The sequence below is a fragment of the Arachis duranensis genome, chromosome 6, assembly GCF_000817695.3.
Source record: "Arachis duranensis cultivar V14167 chromosome 6, aradu.V14167.gnm2.J7QH, whole genome shotgun sequence".
NCBI classification, from domain to species: Eukaryota; Viridiplantae; Streptophyta; class Magnoliopsida; order Fabales; family Fabaceae; genus Arachis; species Arachis duranensis.
Genome location: NC_029777.3, coordinates 107,121,172 through 107,135,246, shown reverse-complemented (window position 1 = coordinate 107,135,246; position 14,075 = coordinate 107,121,172). Strand labels below are relative to the sequence as shown.

At 29.0% G+C, this 14,075-nt stretch overlaps 1 protein-coding gene across 3 annotated transcripts; it reads right to left on the bottom strand.

Annotated features, from left to right (window-relative positions):
* Positions 1-3,874: 3,874 nt before the first annotated feature.
* Positions 3,875-8,944, bottom strand: LOC107495618 (uncharacterized). Of its 3 annotated transcripts, XM_016116784.3 has the most exons (12): positions 8,600-8,944; positions 8,442-8,503; positions 7,945-7,995; positions 7,808-7,834; positions 7,579-7,683; positions 6,738-6,845; positions 6,510-6,581; positions 6,346-6,396; positions 5,903-5,965; positions 5,689-5,813; positions 5,107-5,302; positions 3,878-4,914 (listed from the first exon to the last, which is right to left on the bottom strand). In XM_016116784.3, the coding sequence occupies exons 1-12, from the start codon at positions 8,790-8,792 to the stop codon at positions 4,201-4,203; spliced, it is 1,767 nt and encodes a 588-aa protein (XP_015972270.1). In that variant the 5' UTR covers positions 8,793-8,944; the 3' UTR covers positions 3,878-4,200. The 3 variants fall into 3 exon arrangements, with proteins under 3 accessions (XP_052118531.1, XP_052118530.1, XP_015972270.1); XM_052262570.1 differs by lacking the exon at positions 7,808-7,834 and having other exon boundaries at positions 3,876-4,914; XM_052262571.1 differs by lacking the exons at positions 7,808-7,834; positions 7,945-7,995 and having other exon boundaries at positions 3,875-4,914.
* Positions 8,945-14,075: the final 5,131 nt, after the last annotated feature.

Here is a 14,075-nt window from a genome sequence, read left to right as displayed (position 1 = left end):
AAAAGTTCAAATTAAACACAAATATTTATACCAAGCCAACATTAGTTGTTTATGATTTAATCTGAACGCAACTTGCATGTAACTTTCAGTTTCAGATCAATCTTCATTAATAAGAATGTGATTGATCTATGCATGTCATGAGATATCTGTGCAGTGTCTATTTGTCGAAATTATTTTTTTTTCTATGCCATACACATGTTCAAGATTCCAACATTATTTGATAGGACTGAAATTGAGCATGAATAAGACTTGGTATAAATAAAGAAGAAGACTTCTAACTAAATTTTAAAGGGGTTTGGTGTTGAAAATGAAATGTAATATAGGAGTAATTTTAAGTTTAATAATGGTGTTTTGATATTTTTGATGATTATGGGACCATTGGTTATAGTATGAGTTATTATTTGTCATTAAAAGAAAATAATTAAACGTTAGAATAAGTTATGAAAAATATAATTGTGGCTTATCAAAAAAATGTTATATAATTGTGGTTATGAAATTTGTCATTACTAAATAATGGAAAGAAGTTGTGAAAGATAATAATATAAATTGAGTTTAGTTTTAGAATAACCATCCGAGTATTAGGGATAATAAACATCTTCCCAAAAATTTAAACTAATTTTGGGATTCACCAATGATCAAACTCTTGACTTTTCAATTTAGAGTTCTAATACCATGTCATGATATTACTCATCTCAAAAACTTCAGTTGATGGGAAAAGATAGCACTAATGGTTATATCTCTAATACTCTCTAAACCTCCATTGTATACATTGTATAAATATTTCATTAACTCCTCATACTTTTTCAATACATAAATATTTTTTTTGGTGATTGAAGTACACAGATATTTAATCACATTTAATCACATCAGTTTTTTTAATAATTATTCACGCAATCAATGTAAAAAGTAGTTATTTTTATTAGCGTAGTATTATGTGATTAAATACACGTGTAAAATTGCTTTACATTATCATTATATCAAAGTTACATTTTTATAAAATATGTTGAATTTCTTTTATGTTTCTCAAAATTAAACTATCTTATGTAATTTAAAGTTTGTAATATAGCGAAAATTCTTTTGCCTTTAAGTATTTCCCACACTGCTAGCTCTTCCATTTTCAATATTCTTCTTCCACTCTATAAGTTATATATAACAATAGTTTTTTTATTATTTCATGCACTACTCCATGTTATATATAATATTACCTTTTGTTAAAGAAATTATTACAAAGTTTCTTATTAATTAATATTTGTTATTATTATACAGGTTTCTACATTAGTGCACTTTTAATAGAATTTAAAATTTGAAGTATATATATATGATAACATTTTATAATATCATCTATCTAATATATAGAATAAACACTTTAATAGAAATTTTAAAAACTTCACATTACAACTAATGAAAAATAAAATCAACTAAAATATTGTTTCTCCAATTTCCCACACCAAAATTACTGTATCAATTAGATTTTATACCGACAGAAAACTACCAACAAAATTGAAAAAAAGAAGTCACTCAGATAAAGACGTTGAAAACGTCTTTTTATAAACATATTTTTTAATAATTAAAATTTAACACATATAATCGATTAAATTGTGTTTTTTTTTGTTAAAATTAGGCTAGATAAATTGATTTGACCGAAAAATAGTAAATTAAATCTTGAACTGATCTAAATTAATATTATTTTTTATAGAAAATGACTACAATACCCTATTATAGAAAATGACTAAAATATTTCTATTATATATATATTAATTTTGAGAATCCTAAATTTTAGTTCTTTATTTTAATCATTCTCTATAATAAGGGTATTGTAGTCATTCTTTATAAAAAAAATAATATTAATTTAGACAAATTCAAAATTTGATTAACCATTTTTTCGGTTAAATCAATTTGTCTAGCCTAATTTAAAAAAAACATGATTTGATCGATTATATATGTTAAATTTTAATTATTGAAAAATATTTAAAAAAAAACTTTTAAACGTCTTTATCTAAGCGGTTCTCTTAAAAAAAAGGAAGTAATTAATGCTAAAGATTCACTTTACTAATGGATGAAGAATAATACCTAACCAAATTACCTTTGGTTTAGGGAACTTAAGCTATTGTTGAAGATGGAAGTAAAGATGATAATATTAATAATGCATAATATTTAAACTAAGGAATTTTTTGTTGATACATACTCATCACAATAATATTGTAATGTAAAGGTAAAATTCTAAATGCAGTGAGCTGTACCCTTTGTAAATATAAAACCAAATAAAGAATATGTGCATGCAGATAAAAATAAACTTGTTATAGTTATAGGAAATATAATTAACATATAAGCTAAAGCCTTCTTTTTAGTCTTTTTATAAGAAAACATGCATGGAATAATGCTTCAATTTGAGTGAAAAAAGAAAGTGATGGTGCAAGTGCTGGATTCAGTTGTGTCTTTTTGCTAGAGTGGTCCTTGTTTTCCCTTTTTTTTTCTTTTTTTTTTGGGAGAGGCTTCATCAGCCTTATGGAAGAAGAGGCTAGTTCCATTGGTTTAATTTTATCTTCTTGCAGCCGAGTCTTGAGTCATATGGCAATTTTGTTTGTCTCACATAGAGTTACACCGAGTTCAAATTCTCCTGAAGGAATATAGAACCATATTAATAGTATGTACTTATATAATGTGTGTGTTGTGTGATTGTGTAGTGCATGAATGTAATACCTAAGATTGGGGCTATCCAATCCATTTAACAAAAAAAAAAAATTATCTTATTTAAATAAAAATGTCATTAGCAAAATTTGCCACTTTATATGCCTCTCTAATCTCTATATTATTATTAAATGTATGTTTGGTTGAACTAAGAAAAATATATAATTATCTATGTGTCTTTATTTAATAACTTAATTTTTTTGGATAATGATATAATATTAAAATATTTATAATAAAAAAGTTTAAAGTTTAATTTTTGTTGCCTCAATTCTTTTAAATGAAATTTCATTATAAAACAAAAATAAACATATACATAATTCATACTTCAAACTCAAGAAACTATTGTATGAATTTTTGTGTCAGATATATAATTATTTAATCTTTATCTAACAATTTAATTTCAAACTTTTGAAATCTTAATAACTCTATGGCAGTGCTTAATTTATTACAATATCAAAGGTATTTAAATTTGCTACTAAATCATTTATACACAAATACTAGATTATATGATATTATAAAACTCTTTTACGCTATTAATGCATAACAATCAAAATGTATAAAATTCCTATAAGTAAAAATATCACATATATAAGTCATGCCATACTAGGGTTTAAAGAAAATTACATTTCAAGTTTATTAGATATTAAGAGAAAGAAAGAAAAGACTCAATTCCTTGAAACTTATTAGTCTAAATTAACTTGCAATTCCCACATAGGCATGCATTAGTTTGCAAATTGTTATTTGGTTGTTTATAATATGAATCTAATTTTTATACACGGTAAGTATAAAAAAGTATTACACAAAGAACAAATAGTATATTCTGACATCAACAAAAGTAATTAATTTTTAAATTGTTTAAAAAATTATTTAAATATATAAGTTTAATTGAATAATTATGTAAATTTTTATATTATGAGTGTATCAAAATTAAACTCTTATAATATTAATCCTTAATAAATAATAACAATGACTAATTCTTTTGAAACAAAAGATCTCTCAACTCTTAAGAGAATAAATCTTTGATTACAATTCACAAGTAACCCTCCATTATATTCACAGAGATAACTTATATAAATATATGCTCTCAGCCTCTCATGCTTATTGGTACTACTTTGGCAGATGATTCATTTGAAAAAATTAATTAAAACAAAAAAGAAAACCCCCCAAAAAAATTAATAACCGTGCTTTCTCCGTACAAAAATGTTCATATTATAAATTATAAAAATAAAAAATGTCCCCCCTAAGTGGGGAACAAAAAAAAATGAACTTTAAAAAAGGACAAACAAAACAAAAACAAATCAACATACACAGGACAATGCTCCAAAATACCTCCTAAATATCCAAATTTGAAACATACAAAAAGAATCAAATTTGAAACATAATTAAGCACCAAAATTGTTTTTTAAGTAGTAAAAAACGAATCTAACTTTGCAAATTGCATGATACTTATCTCATTTTGTATTGTAATGAAGACAAGAATCAAGAAGAAACCAACTCCAATTCAAGCTCATTTCACTCCAATCTGAAAAGCAATATGTTTAATGCTGTACTAGGAAGTTCATTCAATAAACCGTTATCTGAAAACCATTTGCTTATAATGCCTTGAGACGATTCGTTTGGAACTCCGGCCGGCCACTTGTCTACTAATCTAAACCCGAATTGTGATGCGGCCGAAAGCAAGGACGGTTCATCTACGCGACGGAATATATGGCATAGAATCAGAGCAGGCACATTACCATGCTTGTTGCTTGCGCCAGAAGTAATTAGTTCTCTGGCGCTCGCAAACAAAGGCAATATAGCTTCAGGAATGTATGTAACATCTGTGCCAATGATGACATCAAACCCTATTTTATTCCCTTCTTTTATGGCTTCTATGTGATCATTGTTTCCCCATTCCATTCTCTTTGTAATTAGTTTGGTTAGCAATGGAGGCTCAAGATTCGACGAGACATTTTTGGCGAGGAGGTCGAGGGCAAGAGCATCCCCATCGGTAGCAACAACTAGGTCGGCATGTTTAGCAGCAATCATAGAACAGATTCCCCCACAGCCACTTCCCAACTCCAAGACCCTTTTCCCTGCAACGATATCAGGGTTTTCGGCGAGGACAGAAGCCATCAATCGAGCCGATTCCCACAGCATTAAGCCCGTCGATTTGCAGGTATGCTGGTACTGTTTTGAAAGTACCCTAATCTTGAAATCCCAACCTCTAAGTTTGATCTCAATAATCTAAAAGGAAAATTCAAGGAGGAAAAGTAGCATTCAAAATTGCCATCAGACATTCAAAATTTATGGAAACGTCTTTTAAAAGCAGCCTCGGATAGTATACATCAAATTATTTATTAAAAAAAATGATGACTTCGAATATGATAATTTTATGGTAGAACTTAAAAGAATCAATGAAAGGCGAAAAATTGTTACCTCATAATCGCTGGAAGGTAAGGCTCCAAACATGTCAAATGCCACACCTTCAGACAAGTCAATTGCAGTGTCATTTAAACTACCATTCGAACTATTTTGCTTCGCTTCAGAACTACCAGAACAATTTCCCTCAGCTTCGTTACTAGAAGAAGAGTTCAAATCCCCTGTAAACCGGAATGCAGCTTGGACCCAACGCCTGAAACCACCAAACACGGTAGGATAACTATAAAGGGTTATTACAGTCAAGAGAAGATTGAAAGAAAAACCAAATTGCTTTTTCACTTTTAGGCAGTGGATAAAAAGAGGGAAGAAATGAAGATCATAACTTAAGTAAATTATAACTCTTATATACAACACTAAGGTAAGGTTGCATGATTGTCCTGAGACAGAGAAAACTGAAATCTTGGGGACAACATGTTTGGAGAAGGATATAGAGATAAAAAATTAAAATCGTCCCTGTCTCGGGACAATTTTAAGATAATTTACGTAGTTCCAAAATAAAGGGATGAATGTGACATGCCTTTCTCCAAAAAGAAAGAACGCGGAACACACATCTATAAAACTATGCAAAAGAAAAGTTACCGGTTCATGATCAATTCTCTCGAACGGTTCTCAACTTGTTTGCAGTATACATGAAGCTTGTCAACAGCAAAACCATTTTCTCTGAATAAATTCGTCAAGAACTCGTTCGAAAAGTAGTAAGCTCGCTGGATAGAATAATAAAGCATTACATTAGGAAATAAGAAATTTAGGTGATCAAAGTTGTAAGATAACATTGCCAGAACTGAAACCTTACAGTGCCATCACCTCTGACATAAAAGTTGTCACTAATCTTTTGATCCTTCCCTGAAAATCTTTCCTATGGAACAGAAAATATGTATCACATGAATCATCATAGCTCAAACAAAAAGAAATAGTCAATCAAAATTTGGAATTAAACAATTCCCCGAACAACACACTATAGTTCGTAACTTTTCCTTTTCTCTTATATTATACTGTAAACCATCCGAACCGTATCAACCAAACCTCTATGCATCCTACTCTAACCACCTTGGTATAGTTATCAAACCTAAAAGTTGCAATGTTTTATTTTATTCACTTTGATATGAACAAGAAAAAGAAGTAAATTTCGATTCATACAATTATTAAAGAGAAGTCAATATCAGAAGGAAAATTATCTGGACAAAAAATTGAGCACTAGTCTATTCTTTAGAATATTATATGGTAACAAAAATCAACCTGGGCAAGATCTCCCGTGGCATAATCTCGGAACAGCACATATCCATTTGGCTGCAAATGGAGAAAGGCATGAATTTCAACACACTTGAAATGAACTGTGAACAAGTTATCTAGCAAGTTTTATGAAAATGTAAATCCAATTATTGAATACTAAAGTTTCTTACCTTGATAATTTTTCTAACATTTTGCAATACTAGAGGCATCTTTTCCGGGGACACTGCAGATAACATAAATATCTGTTTACCAAGTCAGATACTTAAACAAGTGATCTACATATAGTTCTCAATAACAAGAGCACAAAACTTGTGAAATGAAGCCGAAAAATTGACAGATAGCATCTAAGAAATGCAAATGTGATCCCATAATCATTCTACAATACACAATGTAAGTACCATGGTAACAATATCAACCGAAGATGGAAGAATTTCTTTGCACAGATCATCAACTGTCAAATCAGAGACAAAAGCTCTAACACGGGACTCCTTGAAGTCTTCATGCGTCTACAATTACAAACAAAAATATAATTACATAAATAAATGTAACAACTTCGCTTCAGTTGGATTTGGAATACTGTAAAATAAACAATATTTCTCCTTTTATTTTATTTTATCTTTTATAAATGAGAGAAGCTTAGGAGATACAAATTTGTTTTTGATCAACATATATCAAATGCAGTTAATGCACTCTTTTTCCATAATAGAAATATGAATTCCCAAGTCTTACAGGTAATTGGATTGAGTTAGCGGATCACTGAGCAATAGACACTGAGGTTACGAACGGGGAACTACATACTGCTAACCTGGAGGTGTTCATGTCAAACACGGTTTAGACCAATGCTCCAATACTATGTATGGATGTGGATTTACATTTTCCGGCACAATGAATCATATCAGAAGAGGTGGCAATTAGGTCCACCGTCCATTACTCTATCATCCATCAAAACCATCTATATCTGAATTTAGTTTAATACTATTTACCCATTGAATTCAGTTTAATAGTATTTAATATTGTTGGATGTTTTAACAATTTTATAACAAATCAAAATGATATAATGGTTTATTTTTTTTATTGATCTTCTATGGTCCAATCCAACATTCATGATCCATCTATTTGCCACTCTAAATTACCGATTACCATACATTTTTTTTATATCAACAGATCAGGAACGAATCAAGAAGCAGACAGCAAAATTGCTACAATGGAGAGGAAGTTTACAAAACGAAGATGTCTGACCTTAACTAACTCAATAGCCCGTGGCGAGAAATCACATGCATAAACAAAAGCATCTGGATAAGATGCTATCACTGGAAATATAGTATTTCCGGCTCCACAACCAACCTGTTTAGTAAATAGCTCTGACTATTAAGCAACTTACTAATACAAAGAACTACTAAACAGGACTTTGACAGAAAATGAATTCCATTCATAAACGCCAAGAAAGAAGAAAATGCAAGTAATATACCTCCAAAATCACTTTTCTTCCTTCTCCCTAAAAATTATTTTCAAGCAAAAAATTGCTTAAATTGTCAGTACTGCAAGCATCAAAGTTAAAAAGAAAACAAACCAAATCAAAATTGAAGATATTATTTCCTCACTCACCGAAAAGTAATCTCCCCATTCCTTATCCAAGTAGTGCCTATCCTTAAAAAACTGTAAAAAAAATTGAATCATCACTACAGCAAAACTACTTATAGCAAATGCCTTGAACATGAAACACAGATAATGGGTGGAAAACTTGGAAGAGTGATCATCCAGTTACAGCAATAGTCAATAGACACCACAGACAAGAGGAAACCAAATACAAAGTGAAGGAATAAGACATTTGCATTAACAGAGTATAGAATAGACTAGTCTAGTCTTTAGGTATTACTGCGAATCCAATTCAGTATATCATTTTCACCAATAAACTACAAAAATCTCAGCTTTTTATTTTATTATTAGAAATTTCAGCTTATCTTCATTCATTTGCACATCCAAATTCCCAAAACAATGAAACCAATGGCAAAAGATACTTATAATTAATACTAATTAAAAAAAGAATAATTCACCAAGTATCATCAACTAAATAAAACAATAACAAGCGAACAACCCTTTACCTTGTCCTTGTGGCGCTTGTAGAAGACATCCCAATACCTCTTGGCTTCTCTTTCATACTTCTCTGCAAAGTAGAACCCAATAAACAAAATCCCAAAGAAAAAAAAAAAAGCTTTTTTGTGCGGGAAGTTGCAAGCAAGAGCATTATAAGAAAGAGTACCTCTCCAAAAAGGCGTGACCCCATTATTTGAATTTGGGTAAATTTGCAACCTTTGTGTTTGTTGCGGTTTCTGTTGCTCCATAGAATCTTGGGTATGTGATGATGATGATGATGGTGTCATTGCCCTCAGTGTTCTTTGTGTCGTTATGCTCATACACAAGGGTGTGTTAGCACCAAAACTGAGATCAAGCATTTATTTGCTTAAATTGCAAAAAAGAATGAGAAACACTGTGTTTATCTATAACAAGTTAACAACATTTCAACGCGCCATTTTCTAACTTTTCATCTCCAGGGTTTAGATCAAGATTCGCACCTCGGGGTTTTACCCGAATTAAACTGGAAAAATCTTTACAAAGCTTAACGCTGTTGTGATATTAGGGAAAAACAGATCGTACGGTCCGATTTGATGGTAGAATAATCGAACGGTCCGATTTAGGTAGACAAATTGGACCGTTCGATTTGTGTGCCAGTGCCACGTGTTGCGCATGCAAGGAGTCCCACTCCTCCTTAATTTAATCCGTGCAAGCTCTCTTTCTCTCACAATCACAATTCACAATTCACATTCATTCTCTTCTCTCTTCTTCAACCTTCTTTCAATTTATTCCAAGTTCAAAAAAGCTACAGCGCCAGTGTCAAAGAAACTTAACATTAAAGATGTTGATCATCTTAAGCTTTACATGGGTAATTATTTCAACTATTTTAATTATATGTTATTATTTTTAGTTTTTTTTTTGTTTTTTAGCAAAAATATTAATGATAATGTTAGATATTAATATTGTTTATAATAATTAAATAATAGTTAACATATTGTAATTAAAAATATATTATTGGATTTAGTTAGTGAATATTGTTAACGTAGATATATATATTAGAAAATATATTTTTAATGTATTTAATAATAATAATAATAATTATTATATTTTAGATATATTTAAATTTTATTAATTTTTGTTAGAAACTAAATTATTATTGAAGAATATCTTTAAAATAAATTTAGCATATTTTAAGTAAGTAATGAAAATTAAATATTTTTTAATTTTAATAATTAATTAATTATTATTGGTTATTTAATTAATATGTGTGTGAATAGATAGAATAAAAGTAATACGATATTAGTGTTATTATTATAATTATAATTTTATTTTATTATTTGAATAATTAATGATTGATTGTTTGTTAAATATAAATAAATTATATTAATAATAATAAATAATTATGTTTTTAAGATTATAAATTATGATAAAATAATTAAATATAAATTAATTAATAAAAATTTTAATTATTCAATGTTTATAGATAATTTTGATGTAATATTTGACTACGACTTGTATAATTTATGAATGTTAAATGTAATCATCTATTGTCGTTGAATCTGTACAATTCTATTGTGGATAAGTATTTATGAGAGACTGATTTTTATCACGTTTCCATATTTAAATAATCTAATGTCAGTTAATAATGGTAAACGCTCTAATCGAGGGGTGGTTCCTGACACACATATATTTCACTTTCTGGTTGATAAGTGTGTTGTGATATTAGAAAATGTAGATGTTATTCGTAGCCTTCTGATAAATAATTTTCGAGTGATAGAGTGACCATGAGTAGTCACAATGTCTTAGAGGCCGAATGTTTGCACCAATTTAAAATTGTACCTCAGAAGGCAGATTACAGAGAAAATTTCATAAAGTTGGCGTGGCTTCGGAACCTAAATGATCATTTAGATTTGATTGATGTAAATGACATTTAGAGGTCCGTGAAATGTCACATCATATTATTATTTGGGACAATCTTATTTAGAGACATGTTTAGGACAACGGTGTACTGAAAATTTTTGCCTTTGCTTTGCGACTTTGTTAGAATCAGATAATTCAGTTGTGAATTGACATGACTAGCACGCTTGTATAAAGCGCTATGTAGGGCATCTCGTTTCGACTGTAGAAAAATTGATAGTCCACCGACATTTTTGCTAAACGAGATGTCCTATATAACGCTCTATATAAATGTGATAGACATGCCGATTTCCAACTAAATTCTCTAATCTTACGAAGCTGCGGAAAAAAGATAAAATTTTAGTGTGACGCTGTTCCAAACATGTCTCCAAATAAGATTGTTCAAAATAATATGATGTGGTACTTCACGAACCTTTGAATACAATTTCATCAATCAAATCTAAATGATCCTCACGTCAACTTTATGAAACTTCCTTTATAATCTATTTTCTTAGGTGCAATCCCAAATTAGTGCAAATATTTAGCCTCTAAGACACTGTGACTACTCATAGTTACTCTATTACTCGAAGATTATTTATCAGAAGACTAAGAATAACAGCCACATCTTCTAATGTTACAACACACTCATCAACCAGAAGATGAAATATATGTGTGTCAGGAACCACTTCTCGATTAGAGCGTTTACCATTGTGATTGACATTAAATTATTTCAATATGAAAAATGTGATAAAAACCAGTTTTCCATGACCATAAATATTCTTCCACAATAGAATTGTAAGGATCGACAGCAATAAGTGTTACACGTCAACATCTGTAAACTCTACAAAATATAGCTAGATAGTACATCAAACAAAATTATCTAAACACATTGAATAATTAAATTTTTTATTAATTAATTTATATTTAATTATTTTATCACAATTTATAATTTTAAAAATATAATTATTTATTATCATTAATATAATTTAATTATATTTAATAAATTACCATTAATTATCTAAATAATAAAATTATAATTAATTATAATTTTAATAACACTAACATCATATTATATTACTTCTATTCTATTCTATTCAAACAATAATAATTAATGACTTAGAATAACTAACTAATTATATATCCAAACATTTTGACCAGTGTTTTATTTTCAATAACTATAATATTATTAATAATAATTCATTTATCAAATTATTTATTAATTTATTCTATCGCATTATGCACAGTTAACATATAAATTACTTAATCAATAATATTCAAAAATTTAAAAATATTTAATTTTTATTACTTACTCAAAATATGCTAAATCTATGTTACAAAAATTTTGCAATAATAATTTAGTATCTAATAATAATGAATAAAATTAAATATATATAAATATAATTTTAATAAAGTTTAACTATTCCGTTAGTTCTTATAGTTTTACCAAATTTTTAATTAGGTCTCTATACTTTTTTTTCTTTTAATTGAGTCCCTACACTGCTTTTAATTTTGTAATTACATCCTTTTCATGTTAAAAATGTTAAAATTAACATAATATTTTTACCAAAATACATGCGGTCAAAGATTTAATTAAGTTTTTAATTATAAATACCTTCAATTTGCGAAGAAATATTCAGTTAACTCTAATATTTTTTACACTATGAATGATTTAATTACAAAATTAAAGCAGTGTAGGGATCTAATTGAAAGAAAAAAAAGTATAGGAATCTAATTAACAATGTAGTGAAATTATAGGGACCAATTGAGTAATTAAACCTTCTAATAATTATTACTAAATACACTTAAAATATACTTTTTAATGTATAAACCTATATTAACAACAATTACTAACTAAATCCAATAATACATTTCAAACTACAATATGTTAACTATCATTTAATCATTATAAACAATATTAATCTCTAACATTATTACTAATAAATTTTGCTAAATAGAAAAAAATTAAAAATAATAACTTACATAATTAGAATGGCTGAGATAATTAACAATGTAAAGAGCAGGACAATCAACATCTTTAATTTTGAGTTTTCTTGACATTGTGAGGACCGTGAATGTATATATATATAGTAAAGAGAGAATGTCAAGAAAATAAAGAAGATAATCAAGAATCAGTAAAAATTATGGAACGTACAACAAGCAAATAGGAGAGAGTTTCATTAGTTAGTGTTCTGTTTCAATAACAAAAAGTAGTTAGGGCCCGTTTGGGAAATTTTAGAAGTAACTTTTTTTAACTTTTGACTTATGAAAAGTAGTAGTATTAATGTCTGGTACAATTTTCAAAACCAAATTGCAACTTTCTAAGAAGTTATTTAGGAATTTATAGAGAAGTTAAAAAAATAACTTCTCTCATAATACTTCTACTTTTCATCACATTTCTATAAAATAAGCATTTTTAGAGTTAAAAATCTAAACACAAAATAACTTATTTATAAGTTACTTTTAACAAGTCATTTATTGTTTAAGTTATTTTATCAAAAGTAGCTTAATTAAGTTAGTTATCCAAACTGGACAGTCTTATAGCTATATATATATATATATAGAAGGTCTATGGTATAGTTAATGGATATAATTCATTCCTATCAATTCTAGTCATAAATTATACTCAATCACTTCTTCTCTGAACTCATATCTCAGCAAGCCTAACATCTTGCTGCAGAATTCATCTTAGTTCTTTGCTGCATTAATCTAATCAACTCATTGGGTAAACTTCACATGGTACCAAGAGCAAAAGGGTAACACCATGGCTATGATCCTTAATTCCGCTGCATCATCTTCCAAGTACTACCTTTCAGTCATCACAGACAAATTGGATGCAAATAATTTCATCCCATGGCACCATTCAGCCACCATTACAGTTGAATCTCAAAATCTTGAAGATCATTTTCACAAGGATAAAGTTCCTCAACAATTCACTGATCCTACTGATGTCACTAACCAGGAAAGATTGAATCTGAAGATTATAAAGAATGGAAGTTGCAAGATCTTTCTCTACAAACATGGCTTCTTGCTTCTATCAATGCCAATTTCAAAAACAAAGTGGTAAAATGCAAAATCTTCTATGATATGTGGGAGAAGCTTCAAGAAGTCTTTACAACATCATCAAGGGCACGAATTCACAGTGTAAAATCTCAATTGAGATCTGTCAAATATGAAAAATCAGCAAAAGATTACATTGGTAAAATTCACACTCTTGTTGATTCATTAATTGCAATTGATAGTCATTATCCGGATGATGATCATATTCAAACAATCCTTGATGGATTAACTGAGGAGTACCAAGGATTCATCTCATCTGTCATGTCTAAGATGGGACAAATCACTGTCATAGAGACAGAATCATTTCTCATTGCTTATGAAGAAATGCTCCAAAGATTCAAGAAACCGCAACACTTGATTCCATTAGCTAATCTGTCACAAGCATCAAGTTCTTTTGCTTCTAATTTCCAAAGAGGCATGAATACAAGAAGAGGAAGAGGAGGAAGATTCAATTCCAATAATACAAGGCTCTTTTGTCAAATCTGCAATAGACCAGGTCATGCTGCGTGGAATTGTTATTTCAGATTTGACCAAAATTATGAATCTCCAAATGTTATCTCTTCCATCCAATCTACAAATCTTCCTCCACCTCCACCCTTATTCCATCAACCTAGACCTTATCTTGATGCAACAACTTTGTTGAATGAATCACCATGGTATGCTGATTCAGGAGCTTCTCATCACATCACTGCTGATCCCTCAAATCTTTT